Below are 17,324 nucleotides of genomic sequence, written 5' to 3' on the forward strand. Positions count from 1 at the left end.
AGAGATTCAGCCTCACACACTTGTTCAAGTCTGCTAGAGCCCAGGTGAATGGAGCCTAGCAACTTATTTAAAACAATTTCTAGAAGAAATATGACCTGAATCACTACCTATGATCGATGGATCATGTATTTGACTATTTCCCTTCATTCGCAACCTGAAGCGAGACATTCTAACGCGATCACTAAGCGGTTGGGCTGTACGTTTCAGGTCGTGCTGTTATCGTCAGGTCGTGCACTTCCTGTAGTCGCATCGCAAACAGGTTATATGAAAGAATTTTACATTATTCACGTCTATGTGAAAAGCTGGGTGTGACGTACAGTTAAGTCTCGTGTTTATCCATTCAATATTAAACCATTTTCTCTTAACTGAAGTTCGTTCCGGTTTGGGTGTGATTATTCAGAGTTCTTAGTAAAATAAGGAATTGCACGCACCTCCTTCTTGTCTGAATACGCGTTTTGATCGATACGATGACGGCTTCGATTTATACAGAATCGGCGTTCGATCCTCAGTTGTCCAAATGGTTGGGTAGGCACCGTTCCTTCACCCTCTCCTCGTGGACCAAACAATCTATTCTTATATTCTTATATTACTTTCAAGTTCGATATGTTTATACTGGCGTGTATAAACACTTAGTCTCAGAACTAACCTTACTCACTAGTTTCTCTTCAGAATTATCTTGCCTTTCCTTACCACCTTTCTCCTCACAATTACCCTACCTTAGTCACCTTCATTCTCCTCACAACTACATTCTATGGAGAATGAACTTATCTCAAAATCGCCATACCTTACTCATCACCTTCTAACCTAAATACTTGAATAGTTTGGACAGTAGTCATCATCTACACTGGTTCCCTGGATGCCAGAACGAACATAATGTCACTTATCTTGTGATAAGGATCAAAATGAGCGCATGGTGGATTATCTCGGCTACGACACTATTATTGTGTCGTACAGGGAGGCGCGCAAGATATTTCTCAAGTGGCCACGGGGTTAACTAGTAACCAGAGATAGTAAGATAAGGAAAAAATCTTATGTCGGTGCGTGAAAGGTCTTTCCAAAGGTCATTTGTATTGATAAATATTGATGACTAAATAGCAAAAAAAAATATAATACTCATTATCACCGTGTTCTTAATTTAAACGATATTGACCACTGCGTCAAAATTTCGGTGCTTTAATGGAATTTAAAGCCCCGTTATACTGACGCCTCGGAGGGCTACTGCGTATTGTCCTTAATGGGTTCGCTTAATTACGCTTCTGGTAAGGCAAAACTACTTAAACTTGAGGCTTATCAAATCGTGAGAACGCGCTCATTTGTACACGAAAGAATTGACCAAATTTTCACAAGATGAATTCTGGCCTCAAAACATTAGCCTAATGCTCATTAAACTAACCGCTGTCTCGTCAATTAATGAAAAAAAACTTTGCACATGACTCACGGCTGAGAATGTTCGAACATAATTCGAACTGTGCGTCGGTTGATCCCTGTGTTCGAATATCACCATTCTAAAGCAACACCTTATCTTGGGATGATTTCGGGGCTCAACGTCCCCGTGACCCAGTCCCTGACCAGGCCTCATGTTTTTAAAATATACAAATAATATATTATTTGGATCCCCCGAACATGCAGGCCTCCTGGTAGACTTCCTGGCCTACTTTAAATATACAAATAACTGCCAATGGTACAAAATATCTAACTTGAAACTGCCTAAGGGCCTATAAGTACTCACAATTACTATATATAAAAACATTATTTAACATTGATAAGATAATGCTTTCAGATTCCGTAACATGGATAAATATGTAAACAGGCACTTGGAGATAACTACAGCTTGGACGAGCATCGTCTCATATGTAGCTGTCCAGAGAGGTTTGTTGCCCTGAGAGCTGGTTAAATATTTCACCTACACATTGCTAGGCTAATTAACAACCAGTCGAACCAAAACTTTATAAATTAGGTGTAACTAAAACAGCAAAATGATAATAATAAGATTATAATAATACTAGTAGAGAGAGAGAGAGAGAGAGAGAGAGAGAGAGAGAGAGAGAGAGAGAGAGAGAGAGAGAGAGAGAGAGAGAGAGAGAGAGAGAGAGAGAGAGATAAAGGAGAGGCATGTATAATCTGGCCCAAAGATCTCTGTGGGTCATACCATTGTTACAATACACGCGACCAGAGGACGACGTTCGGTGCTTGGGTCAGACGGTGGCGGGCGGTCAGGGTACTTAGTGGCCAAAACAGTTATATACCAGGACAGTAAACACCAACCCTGATCGTCTCTCGCACCTCTCCAGGGTGTGAGTTGACATCATCACCAGATACAGTCCCATGATGACTAACGTTCTCTTATCCTCATGATATCCTCTCATTAATCCTTTACCTTCAATCAAGTTTGCACTATTAAATCAACAATGCGGTCGTTTTAACGGATATATATATATATATATATATATATATATATATATATATATATATATATATATATATATATATGTATATATATATATATATATATATATATATATATATATATATATATATATATATATATATATATATATGTGTGAGTGTGTGTGTGTAAATAAGATTGAAACCATGACACTGTCCATCGATTAATTACTGGTTTGGAGCAAAAATCAAGACAGACGTTGTGATATCTTATCTTTTAAAGCCAGAACATGTACAGACAAATAGTGACAAGATAACAGTGAAGTCTTCAACTCCACTAATGAATATTGAGTGAGTGTTTATAAAGTAATGTTAGAGAAACAAATACCTAACAAAGTCATCCGAATGAAGGTCTTCTCGGATGTCTTTTTAGTACGGAGGTGAATACATTAGACAAGCATCAGTCTGCAGCCCCCTGATACTGCTTGTGAGATATGAAACTAAATCAAAACTAAACTCGGCTATCTACGTAATAGATACAATCACATGAGAGTTTAAATAAGTTATGGACTATGTTTAGAAATAATGTATTTACTAGTAATTTGTTGATAAGTTATTATTGTCTTCATTATCTTCCACAGGGTGATAGGCTTTAAACTCAACACCAGACAAGTCGTGAAGCGACTGAACACATTTGGTGTCTTTAACTATACTTGTTGGTTGGTCAATAACCATTATGTAGCATTAATATAGCTCCAGAAGTTGATAGGCCTTAAGCCTAACACCAAACCCAGTCGTGGAGGGCTTTATAGTTTAAATAGTCATATGTCTAAATCAACAGAAGCACTTTGGCTTAATGATCTCCCATACGTCGCTGATTGTGAAGCCCAACTAGCCAAGCAAATTCACCGTGTTAGTAAACCAACGCCTTACGATGCTCAGCCAGCATCTGAGCTGGAAAAGCTCTGCAGCATTCCAAAGCTGTAGTGATACGACTATTGCACGAAAATCACGTAATCTCTATATTATTGCTTTTGCATAAACCTAGAATATTGGTGAAATGTTGTAATATACAAATAATATTGCTGGTCTATAGAACCAGCAAGAATGCTATATTCGCAACATAGGTATTTTAAAATAATAGGTTAAACAAAATTCAAGTATAACAAATGTGTTTTTATACCTCTAGCGCCAGGCACATATAGTCGTTTCTTATGGGCCCTACAAACACACACATACACAAACACCCGTTACAGACACCTCCCCCTCACAGTGTCCGGGTAGTTAACAAATAGAATGCATTAGGCATTGATGTGGTGGAGGCTGACTCCATACACAGTTTCAACTGTGTATGGAGTCATACATACAGTCTTCCATACAGTTCAGTTCTTCCTTCAGTTCTCAGGAACCTGTACTCAGTTAATTGACAGTTGAGAGGCGGGACCAAAGAGCCGAAGCTCAACCTTCTCAAGCACAACTAGGCATATACACACACACACAAACACCCCAACTCCATCACTCCCCACACAAGCACATCCAAACACACAATAAACAAAGTGTAAGTTTCACACGTCTCTTTAGCTGCCAGGAAACACGAGAAGAATGTTCGGGTTAAATCCCTGGCGCCTGTCCGGAGTCGCCACTGAGTCATACATCCCTCAGCCCCAACTCTCAGCTTCTGTTACAAACACCTAGCTACCCATAGCCTTAGCTCCAAAACACCGTATAATTGACGAAAACGCGTATAAACAGGTATTTATTTACTGGATTGAAAACATCTACTTCACTAAATGTCAGAGTACATGAATTCTTCATAAGTAACCTGTAGGATTGATAGTCTTTTCTTCCTTGTTTGGTCCCACGATGTTTGTTTACCAGCTTGCGCGCCAAATCCGCAACACGTGCGCCTGCTGTTTCCTGATTGGTCGCCACTCAGAAGGCCATAGGCGCCGCCCTATTCTATGGTGCTGCCTCACGAGGGAAGTATAAAATATTTACAATTTACAAGATAAAATGCATGTTTATTTCCACTTTAATATCCTTACATTAAAACATAATACTGCATTATGATATTTCTTTAAAACGTTTGAAACGATGTTGGCTCGTATGGTAAAATAATATATAAAACATATTATTTGCTGTAAAGTGGGGTGCAAGGGACAGGAGGCCGCTGATTGGCCAGTATATGCGCGCGCACTTGTCACTCTCTCAGTCGATGCTGGGACCTGTAACCGGAGCATCTCTCCTCGCTCAGTGCCCCTGTGGAGGCTACCAGTTGAACATCTGGAGGGACATCAACATATGTATATTTTTTTCTTCAGAGAAATATGGTCAGTGTTCTGCTACGTGCTTGTGCGATGCCGTTTGGCTACACCAGTGACATGATTGACAGTGACTTTACCTGTGACGACTTGTGCTTTTCCACTGCAGAAATGAATTCACGAAACATCCAGAGACCAAGAGGTTAGTGAACCATCTGTTTATTAGTTGACCTGAAGTGTATTACATAGCGTCTGCTAAAATATCAAACGTATATAAATTTTATTTGTGTGAGTGATTTTATGTCCAATGCTTAGGTCTGTTTGACCTATATTTTGACCTCCCAACTGCCCAATGACAGGTGTAGTTACAGGTGTTGGATTGAAGCTATATGGGTGACTACCATAGAATATTACAGTATAAACATTATACAAGAAACAGATGTAAATAAGTAATGAGATGTTTAGCATTTACATTAAAAATATCAATTCATATATAACTAATTTTAACTATAGTTACGTACAGTCCTTTATGAAAATAAGATAGTTCATTAAGCTGCTTCAATATTTGTCAAATAGTAAGAGTGTGAAGACAGGTCGAGTGTCAATATATGCATGTCTGAGCGAGCAGACGGCTGGGGGCGTTGTCTTGTTGCACATGTGGAGGCGTGTTGCAGCTTGTCTGGCTCTGTGCAACTGCAAGAGCCTCATAGTGAGACGCTCCAGTATGCAGCAGTCATCGTTTCATCAAATATTTCAGCAAAAATAATTATTTTTAGTTTATATATAATATTGCTATTTTAGCTATTGATCATTATGTAAATAAAGTGTTTAATATATAATTATATAAATTAGTAATAACACATTACCATTTGTAAGGTAGTATCTTAACGGCTCTACAGAAGACTACAGTATATAGCTAGGTGATATATACATTAAAAAGTGTCACCCATTTATCTTTATATATACAATGAGTGTTTATAGTCCTGGATAATTAATGCCTAGGGTTATAGTGTACTTGCTGGATGGTCAGTAGGCTATTGTGGCGGCCTTAATAACTCTAAGTAGTTTGATAGACGTTAAACCGTTGTCTATTAAACTTAGACTAAAGTCTAAGTGGCAAATATATGATTAGTTATTAAAATTCTGACATTTATTATATTCAACAAAGTACTGAAGACTATTTTAAGTGTTACAACGACTGTGTTACTAAATAAATCAAGTTAGACGTAATGTGTTTCTGCGTCTCGTTCATGGTAGGATTTTGTTATATTTATTTTTACCTATGTTTAATTTATTATGTTCCCAGCAGTAAGAAATCCTTGATAATGTAATAAGTCTTGGAGGTATAATTTCCCTTTAATGTGGAAAACTAAATACGATCTGTTTCAATGGATGTTTTAACTCAGAGTGTGAGGCTATATAATTTGCTGTACTGGATGTGAACATATTATATCTCACCCTGATTGTTTAGTCAAATTGAACTCTAGCACTTCAGGTCATTCACCTCTCCAAAGGTGATGTAATCAACCTCTAAATGTGTCCCTTGAGGGCTTGTTTGTCAATAACTGTGCACCTTGCAGACCTTTTGTTTATAACTCTGCATTTTTCAAGCTTGTTTACTAATAGCTGTAAACGTGCAGACTTGTTTGTCAATAACTGTACACGTTGCAGACCGTTTGTTAATCACTGTGCATCAAGCAGACTTGACCATCAATAGTTTTCCCAGTGTTTCTCTAATTGAGATAAGCATCAAATTGGTCAATGTTAATGTTTCCGTGAATCAACCTTGAGATTAAATGTAGGAACAAAATTAAGATCATGACTTGAATCTGATGTATATATATGCAAGAGATGACGATGTAGCTATTTTAATAATAATAATAATTATAATTATTATTATTATTACTGAGACGTAAAGTAACATTTCGCAGGTGCGCAAATGTTTTTGATGTGCGCAAAACAAATGCGTTGCGCAAATGTTTCTGCGCATCTCACGTGACGTAGTTACCACACCCTAACCTGTACATTATTTAGCACTCTTGACGCGGTTCAGTTACGCAATCTTGACGTAGCTTAGTGACGCACTCCTGACGCAACTTAGTTGCGTGCTCTCGACACAATTCAGTAGCGACACTTTAGATGCTGTTTTGTGACGCATTCGTGAGGTAACTCAATAACACACTCTTGACGCAGCTCAGTTACGCACTCATAGCGTTGCTTCAGTTACGCACTCACAGCGGAGCTTCAGTTACGCACTCACAGAGGACTTATGAGTCACTCTGATCACATCTCAACAACATTACACCAAGAGAAGTGTGTCTCAAACGCCAGCTGTTTTATGATAGAAATGTGCTAGATTAAATCAGAATTTCCGCACGGAAGCTATGATAAGTGTTAATCTATCGTATGCTAAGCAAAATGCTCTATCTGGTGTGGGGTGATGAACTATGTGAGTGTCAGACCACGAAAGAAGGATTAAGATAGGAATTTCCTTAAGTACTTTCGTATTTAATAATACATCTTCAGAAGGATCCTTCTGAAGATGTATTATTAAATATGTACAGCATTACTATTTACGTACAGTATGCCTATTTACTTTCAGTATACTTACAGTATGCCTACATATATTTAAAAATACCTACATATATTCACACATACTTGATAACATATGCACATACATACACTTCTACCAACTTGGGCGCATGTCACAAGTGATTCGTCTAATTACAGTTACAGATAAGTGAGACAGCATCTGGTGGAGCTGTAAATCAACATTACAGTATTCGGTTCATAACTGTTGCCAACCTGGGCAGAGGTTCTTACACCCCTGATGCCCCTGTTCACCTAGCAGTAAATGCACCCGTCTAGTGCGTCAAGCACTCCTTCGCCAGTCTTAATATTTTCAGTCTATCGTGCATCAAAATCCTGCAGTTACTGTAATGTAAAGCTACTTTAACGCCCTCTGCTTGTATTCTTGTGAATACAAGCAGAGAAATTATATATTATATTATATAATTTTATATTATAATTATATAATTACATAATTATATAATTATGAATATATTATGTACTTAAAATATTATATTATATAAATATATAACATTATAGAAATTATATAATTTCACAGGATATATTCCTGTGAAATCCTGAACTTGTATAAAACTATTTTGATCAAGCCGACGTATATTCCTGTGTTCTCCACTTCTGAGCAACCATTTGCAACTCGCTCTCTCAACTAATAGGTCGCGTTTTTCACGTTGTGGTAACCAACGGCAGAAATTGCTTAGCTAATAAGAAAAATTAGCGGCTCACAAACATCTACGTTATCTATGTATCGTACACGATTAGGTTAGGTGGGTTGCTTGGGTTCGTATGTTTCTAGTTAAGTTAGTACATTGTATAGTGTACGTTGTGGCAAATCAAGAAAACGGGCTATCACTAATAAACCGAGTTTACAATATAATCAAGAGTATACACGTCAAGCATTTCTTGTGAGTTTACCTATACGGTTTACATCGCCCACGATCAACATCCGGTCGTATGTGAGTCACGATCAATGATTTATTTCGCGAATTGCAAAATTGCATGTATGGGAAACCTATTTTTAGTCGGATATGACTAGGCAATCTCAGCGTGACAAGTGTGTCAGTATTGCAATGCTGTGATAGCCACCTCTTCCTGGTATTGTGGCGATGAATCAGTTTTTGCAGGTTTGTTGATGAGAGATAATGAATTTATTTGCGCCACGTACAACATTAGCGACTTCCCAGTACACGGTATAGCACTCACTCTAGCCCCAGTACACGATATAGCACTCAATCTAGCCCCAGTACACGGTATAGCACTTCCTCTAGCCCCAGTACACGGTATAGCACTTACTCTAGCCCCAGTACACGGTATAGCACTCACTCTAGCCCCAGTACACGGTATAGCACTTACTCTAGCACCAGTACACGGTATAGCACTCGCTTTAGCCCCAGTACACGGTATAACATTTCCTCTAGCACCAGTACACGGTATAGCACTCTCTACATCTGGAAGCTATGTACTGGTAAGGGTTGCGTCTTGGGGAAGGTCGGTTGTTAACCTGTGTTATCAATATACTTAACAGCCTTCTCGTCCAGACTATAGGGGAACTATATACGCTTATCGAAAATTAATTACATCCTGGCTGCATTGGCTGGTGAGCTACGATAACAAGGGGATTCGTAAGTACATTTAGTTCATAAACGTGAATGTCCAGTCTCTAAAAAATTATTTATTCATTATTAGTTGACTTACTCTTCGCTGCCCCGGTGAATAACATGAATCACAAACAACCATCGGTTATATGTAAAGCCTTGTAAAGCCTATGAATTTCATAAAAGTCTACGATCTACCTTGGACCATTTGGGGACGACGTGTAAAGTTTAGTTGAACTTTATTAAACGATGTCAGAATTCTGTAGCTTAGCGGACAGACTGTTATTTAGTTATTATTGATCTGTTAGTTTGTTAAATCACTAATAATTCGATAATTTGCTAAGTTCAAGTATTTTTTTCCTGTGTTTAATGTCTATATTTTGGCCTCCACCCGTGTGTCCGTGTTTGTCGTAGCCTCCACCCGTGTGTCCGTGAATATGCACGTCTCAATACATTCGTGTGTCCTTTCTTTATCGTAATACCCTATAAACCAAGCTCACGTCAAAATGAAGTTAGAGTGCCACTCTGAACGCCATGAAATGTGAGAGGAAATAGGCTCTTGAACATTATACAACGCGAGTAATATATGATTTGAAGATGGAAGGTTTATCTGGTGTCGGCACCCGCACTCCCCCCCAATTTCCCAGTCTTTCTTTTTTCTCTCGAAGATAAGATTAGATTAGATGTTTTGTCAGTAACAAGTTTACACAAATCACTGCAGCTCTGGCTGTGTTATATAAGTGTACAGACGTAAAATATTGCTATTTAATAAATAATTTGAAATAAATATACACTGGGTTTGGCTACAATTTGAGAGGAACAAAAGTAATGTTCATAGTATAGATGGTTTAGTGTTTAGTTTAAGGCCTGTCAAATTCTGTAAAATTATTTACACCGTAACGCTTGTTGCTGACCAATCAGTAACTATACTTCATCCTCAGTGTTAAAGTAAACTCTAAGTATATAAATACCAAAACCATACATCTAAAATTAGAGTACACTAAAAAAAATGCCTAAATGTGACATGAATTTGTAGATCAGATATAACATAAATTTACAGTAATATTAAAATAATATGAAATACAGTGAACACATAAGCGTAGATAAAGTACAACAACAACTATCTACGGGCTCACCGTAGCCCGTGTTACTTGGAACTTTTTGTTCCAGGTAGCGAATCTTTAACAACATCAGTACAATAAATATAACTATAAGATGTTTATGTGAATAGAAGTTCTTCATCGTAAGCAGATTCATCCTAAATCCAGCTCATATATCAAAGACCTCTTAAGATGCGTTAAATTACTTGTCAACAAACCTTCTCCTTGCGACAGTAATTCTTTAATAATATAGAATATCTAGTTGCGTTATCTCTGCTGATAAGCTGATTTATTATGCTACACTAAATTTATTAAGTTACACTTTGGTTTTGAGTTGGGCTTAACGGCTATCAACCTATGGCGGGTTATTAAGGCAAGGCAATAACTTATTGACCAACCATCAAGTATACTTTAGTCCAGGGTGAAAGTAAACTCCTATACACCGAAAACTGGATGACACTTATCGGTGTATATATATCCGGTTAATATAGGAAAAACCCACACATAGGCGTTTGTGATTTTTTCTTTCTAAAAAAAAAGTCTAGTGCTAAAGTCTTTCGCACTCTCCTGAGTGCTTTGTCGAGTCTGAGTAGGCTTTGACAAAGCCTAACCACTAGCCTATGTGGTTAGAACGAGAATTACATCTCAACGACTAATCGTTGACGTTGAGATGTAAGTCTTACTTAATCAGGGTAATATATCTTGCAAATATATAGTTGGTGGGGATAAGCAAATGTTGATTTGCGTATAATTTCTTCAACGGTTGGTACAAACATCAGGCCACGCAGCATAGTGTTATAAATGCGAGGGTGTACCCTTAATATATGAACATTTCCCCCATACACAATTTAACTTACCAAAGTCACCATTTCGCTGATCTATTAGGTTACAACCGTACTGAGACACTGTTAAATAATGATACTTTAGACCGAGTGTTGTTATGAACAAATTTACTCAGTATGACATTTACATTGACTTTTCAAATCTCTGACAGCATCACAAAAATATGCAAGTGGACCCTTTGAGGCCTAATACAGTATTGTATAAATGCTTTTCGAAATATATGAGTGGATTCAGCGTGCTTCCTCGGGAAACATACAGAATCATGGATTCTGTTAGTTCATATTTTTAGTGATTTTGTGAACACTCGAAAGAACGGACAGCTATGCGACAGCCAGTCCTTAATTCATTCATAGTGGATCAAGAAAGAGGGCAAATAAGCTTTCAGTTTTATCTTTTTTTTTAATGCATTTACAGAGAGGCCTTTATTCTACTTCTTAGCTACGTTGTAGACCTAATAAGAACCGTTTTGCGTATTAGTGGCTTTATTTAATGTTACGATCACTGTGCCTATAAATATACCACTTTTTATGTGTTCTTATGTATATTTTATTAATTTAATTATTTTTATTATTATTTATAGTAGTAAAAAGACATACTTTTCCGCTAATAAATTTTCCAAGAAGATTCCTGTTTTAAAATTTTGTAAATTGCCTTGGAAGCATCAAGAAACAAAACACAGAGAGTTACTAAGTGGGAGACACTATTCAGTATCTCCCACATGAGCTAGCAAGCCTGGATACATGAACTAACAACCCTGGCCACATGAACTAACATGTTCTGATGAACTAACTTGAGTGTCTAACGCTGCACTAATTTTCACAGGGTTGCCAGCGCCTCTGCCTGACGTCATACTCAGCCACACACCGCAACCTTCGCCTCTGCGACGATCACAGTCATACCTCTCCTTCTTCCCTGAAAAGCTCACTCATGCCCTCCCCACGCCCACCCTCGACATGCCCCAAGCAGTGCCCTCCACCACCACACTTGGGGTCCGCAGGAACTCCCAAGCTCGCTCCATCTCCGTCGGAAACCTCACCAGCTTGGAGGAAAGCGTCAGAATGGGACTGAAACGCATCCGGAAGGTACGGCACAGAATACAGAGCGACGAGCCCCAATCCTACCAAAACCACACTCTTCCCCAGCTTTCTTGGCCGTCTTCACGGCCCCACCGGAACCTCTGCTACCGTCTTCCAAGAGAGGTGGAGAGTGTCCGGGATGATGCAGTGGATGGAGAACACTCACAGGAAGAGACGGAGGAACAAGGTCGGTGGAGGAAAGCAGGAAGAGAGCTTCGCAAGATCGCTGACCACTTCGAACTCAACACTGCCAAGGTAAGACGCGGGACCAGCTTGGCAACCTAATATTGGTTTGCTTCTTAAAAGCCCAATTCTCCTGCGCTAGTTAACTAATTAGCTGATATAAAAGCTAACATTGCATTGGGGGAAGTCAAAGTGTCATTTCCATCGATATAACCACCCCTCTCTCTCTCTCTTTAATATTTCATATATTTTCCCAATCATTTCACTCGCTTCCCGTGAGTGTTCAGAATTTCCCCTCAGTCTCTGTCGCGTCTGCGGGAACACCATCTGCCTCTCCCATGATGTGAGTGTAGGGGGAGGGAGGCGAGGGGACGTAAGGGGTAGACACTGAGGGGAAACCGATAATTAATTTCAAATGAGACTACTTGTTTAGGATCCTCTAGTTTATCATACATGGGGCGTGTGGCAGTAGAGAAGAGGGGAAGTTGCGACAAGCTGAAAATGGAGAGAAAGTGTGGATAGGGGGATGGAAAAGGCAATAAACGCTCTTAACAAAAGAAAGAATAATTAATAAAAAAGAGTGTGCGCACTTTGAGACGTGAAAGATTTAAAGTTTATTCGTTAACGGAGAATAGAGAGGTCGGGCGAGGGGAGAAATATGAGAGGGGGAAGAGGGGTGTAACTACACAGTGAGGGGAGAGCGGAAAAACGGTGCGGAAATATCTACTTACCTCTCACCTGACACAACAGGTAAACTGCCCTCAATTATTGCCTCACCTCTGGGTAAATTGCTCTCTCCCCCCAGACCCCAGGTGACTACCTCTCTGTGCTAGGTAAACTTCCCCCTTTCATGTTGACCAGACCACACACTAGAAAGTGAAGGGACGACGACGTTTCGGTCCGTCCTGGACCATTCTCAAGTCGACCATTCACAATCGACTTGAGAATGGTCCAGGACGGACCGAAACGTCGTCGTCCCTTCATTTTCTAGTGTGTGGATTGGTCAGCATACTTCAGCCACGTTATTGTGACTCATCGCCTCCCCCTTTCATTTTCACCAATCCAGATGACTTGAACTAAGTGGTCACCCGTGATACCCCTAACCAGATATGACCAACCTGCTTACATGTGAACACTTCGAGAGAAACTTCTCGCCAGATACCAGGAGTTTCAGATTAAGCAAAACAGTCGCGTTTTTTATGAAGCGGCGATTTGAGAGAACGAGCTGCTATCTCTCCTCGAAAGTTAAGCGTGGATAGTGTTCGCTTCTATGAATAATAAGCGTCAGCTTGTGAATATTAGGTGGAATAGTAGAGAATTATGCGTTCTCGATACAGTAAAACCATAAACTTGTGCTGTTTCTCAGCCTTCATATAGTTTAAATATAATAATAAAAAATCATATATTCTTGGGTAACTGCATAAATGCTGATGTACGTAAATATGTCAGTAAAAAGAAAATATACACTCCAAATGTTCTAGTTACAATGTACGGATTACGTAAACATTTAGAGGAATCTCCTGTTGTCTCTTGCGCTCTAGCTTGTGTAAACTTCCTTCCCTTCATTCTTATATAAATCCTTCTTCCCCCAATATCTTCCTTCTCTTCTAATAAGACAAAATACTTTCTTTAATTTAGTAAGACAATCTTTCTCTTCCCCAATTTAGATTATCTGTCATTTCACCCCAGCAAGGTAAACTCCCATTTACCAAACAAGCTCCCCCTCTCAGCTGTATGATAGCTCCCCTCCAGTAAAGTCCCCTCTTCCCCCAGTAAAGGTGGCACGGAAGAGGGCCACGTGCGTGCACGTGGCTTCCACTCCGTCCCGCTAATGACTTCATCTCATTAATTATGTCTCACCTATTGTTATTACTGGAGGCCGAAGCGTCAGGCGATGGCGTCAGTGAGGTCGACCGAGACAGTAGTGAAGCTGATGGCAGTAGTATGGGGCTATCCAACAGTTACTTTACACTAGCGTGAGGCATTAACCAAAGCCTATCAACCACGGGAAAACCTTTTAAACACAATAACAAACACTTACAAACTATATATGCAGGAGACGAACTAAAGTAAACTTTAACTGATGCTCTTGGTGTTATTTTAATTATTAAATGCAAGAATTTGTTAAATAGATAATTCGTTTATAAATTGATCTTGTTTATACAAAATATTACAATTATATAATTTAATAGCATTACATTCAGTTGACTTTCATTGAAAATATATTTATGGTTTGAGGGTAATGAAATGTATCGATCTTTTGCGCTGGCCATATGACGTCACACACTGATGCCAACTGGCGAGCAGGAGATTATTGAGGTCATCGAGCCATGCAGGGATAATCGGCAGTTAATCTCATAATTATAATATGGTAACGAGGCCCACGTGCGCTTGTTACACCTTTGGCTCATGATGGTCACCTGGACGGCAAATGACTGTTTGTCAGACAGCTGATGATATTAAATTGCTATCGTTGCTAAATGATAGCAGGATTTAATGCTACGATATCCGAGCAACAACCTGAGTGGTGCCTTCCGATTTGTTGTTATAAAAATATTGCACACGATTGATTGTACATTTAGTTAAAAATAAATTATATTTATACATATAGGAAAACAATTATGTGATGGGGTTAAAGGCCGTCAACCGTGGAAAAGTTATTAAGGCCTACAGGCCAACTAGTAAGTAATTATCAAAAGAAGGCAGCAGGCCGGGAAGGCTATGTAGCAACTAGCTAATAGGTCTGCACTGCTTGCAGGTTCACAAGTTGGGGTGCGACTCTCAGTAATTTTTTAAAGAAAACAACTCTACCGTGATTTTTGTTGGTTGATGGACGCTTAATTAAGTTAAACTTTCATTCTACATATCCAATATCACTATATTTTAACGAAAATAATTACATTATTAAAAAAACAATTAGAACATGCAAGAGCAACACCACCGCTGTTACCTGCAACAACTAATGTTTTTATTCAACATTTATCCAGTTGAAGGACAATCGTGTTTAAATCTTTTAATGCAATATTCACAACACAATATTTTAATAATTATTGTTTAAAATAACATATCGCGATTATTCTCAATGAACCTGTGAGGCCTGTGTGTAATATTTCAAAAATATTTACTTGACAATAACAACCAGGTTCCCTTGCGACTTTTCTCAGGCAACATCAGTTGTCTAAACACACTCCATCAACTATACTTCTGCTCGTCCAAACATTTTTCACAAATTTTTAGTCTTAAATTTTTATTACTGTAGCTGTAGAAAACTCTCCCTCTCTCTCTCTCTTACATATTCTATTTTGAATATATATCTCTCTCTTCATTCTACTTTGCTCTAATGTAGGCGAATTAGCCGAAAACGCGTTAAGCATTCCCTATTTTTCAAATGTGGTTTTTCCGCATATTTGGATCAGCGTTTTTGTGATAATTGTTGCATATATATATATATATATATATATATATATATATATATATATATATATATATATATATATATATATATATATATATGTATATATATATATATATATATATATATATATATATATATATATATATATATATATATATATATATATATATGTGTGTGTGTGTATATCACGAAAATAAACACGTGATTAAGAATGTGACAATGTCAGACCACGGAGGAAAATGAATTCATTCCTTCTGAAGATGTATTTAATATACGAAAGTACTTAAGGAAATTCCTGTTTCATTTTCCTCCGTGGTCTGACATTGTCATATATATATATATATATATATATATATATATATATATATATATATATATATATATATATATATATATATATATATTTATATATATATATATATATATATATTGAACAAACATACATACACAAACATACAAACCATACAAAAAAATAATACGGGTGGTAGGAGAGGAAAAGAATAAAGTATTCAGGGAGAATCCACAAGATCTTCTCTGAATGCTCTTTGTTTTCTTCTTCAAGGATGTGGGTCCCTGCAATTGCACCAGAGGTGGTACCCCTAATATATATATATATATATATATATATATATATATATATATATATATATATATATATATATATATATATATATATATATATATATATATTACATGATTTACATCTATTTAGTAAACTATTATGTTGACAAGTATACTAAATAAAATGTTGATTTTCAGGTTGCTGCCAAGAGAAGTAAAGTGGCTCCTCTGAACCTTGTAGTGCCCGGAGCCCTCACCAGGTGCCTGACAGCCTCCTTGCTTTGCCTCGTCTGGTGGCGTCTCCTTAACAAACTCCGCTGATCCAGTGGAAGACCACAGCACCCTCATTTCATTGATATTTTTTATTTCTTTACGGTGAGGGCGACTCAAACTATGGTCCTTGCATTATGCATCACTTGAAGCACGAGGAAGACGTTTATTCCTGTTTCCGCGTAGAGTGGGAGTGCCAAGAGGTCGATGTTGCTTAGCGTGTTCCTCGGCGGTGTAATGCTACCATCTTGGGCGTCCCAGGAGGTGATGGTTCTCGTCGTCTGCGTCACCTCCTTCATCCACCGCTCCTGAGCAACATCAAGATCTGCATCTTCCCTCAGTGGTGGATTTTACTCCAACCTCACGATTTCTGGTCAACCTCTAAAGAAGTAAACAAACTCTGAACAAATACCGAGCACAGTAGGCTTAAGAAGTGTTGCCAGACTTTGTTGATGTAAGGTAAGGCCTAAGAGGTGCCTCTGTAAGACAGTGCTTCAATAGGGAAGAAATAACTGGTCATTGCACAGGCGCACATCAAAGTACAGGAGACTGGTACAGTGTATCTCCTAGACCAGTTTTGTAACCAAATATTTTTGGAATTAGGTCACCATGCAGTTAATGCCTTAAGGTGTACTTGGTCAATATGCAGCTTATTGTATCAATCATATGCACCCATCACTATGTTCAATTCCACATGACCTGAAATGTCACTTTTTGCAGGCGATGAGTCACAATAACGTGGCTAAAGTATGATGACCAGACCACACACTAGAAGGTGAAGGGACGACGACGTTTCGGTCCGTCCTGGACCATTCTCAAGTCCTCAAGTCAAGTCATTCTCAAGACTTGAGAATGGTCCAGGACGGACCGAAACGTCGTCGTCCCTTCACCTTCTAGTGTGTGGTCTGGTCATCATGTCACTTTTTGTTATCAGCACCTAAATGGTAAAAAAATATTAATGTTTACGATTTCAGGATTGTGTTTGTAATAACTTCCATTTTATGAAGTTGTATTTTGAATAAGACTTTTTAGGAGGTGCGTGTGTTAGC

The 17,324-nt window shown here is 38.3% G+C and overlaps 1 protein-coding gene across 1 annotated transcript; it reads left to right on the top strand.

Annotated features, from left to right (window-relative positions):
• The first annotated feature begins 4,611 nt into the window (after positions 1-4,611).
• On the top strand, positions 4,612-17,037 carry LOC123748579 (uncharacterized). Its single transcript, XM_045730749.2, has 3 exons — positions 4,612-4,848; positions 11,593-12,101; positions 16,204-17,037. The coding sequence occupies exons 1-3, from the start codon at positions 4,713-4,715 to the stop codon at positions 16,324-16,326; spliced, it is 768 nt and encodes a 255-aa protein (XP_045586705.2). The 5' UTR covers positions 4,612-4,712; the 3' UTR covers positions 16,327-17,037.
• The last annotated feature ends 287 nt before the right edge of the window (positions 17,038-17,324 follow it).

The sequence above is a fragment of the Procambarus clarkii genome, chromosome 4 (genome assembly GCF_040958095.1).
Source record: "Procambarus clarkii isolate CNS0578487 chromosome 4, FALCON_Pclarkii_2.0, whole genome shotgun sequence".
NCBI lineage: Eukaryota > Metazoa > Arthropoda > Malacostraca > Decapoda > Cambaridae > Procambarus > Procambarus clarkii.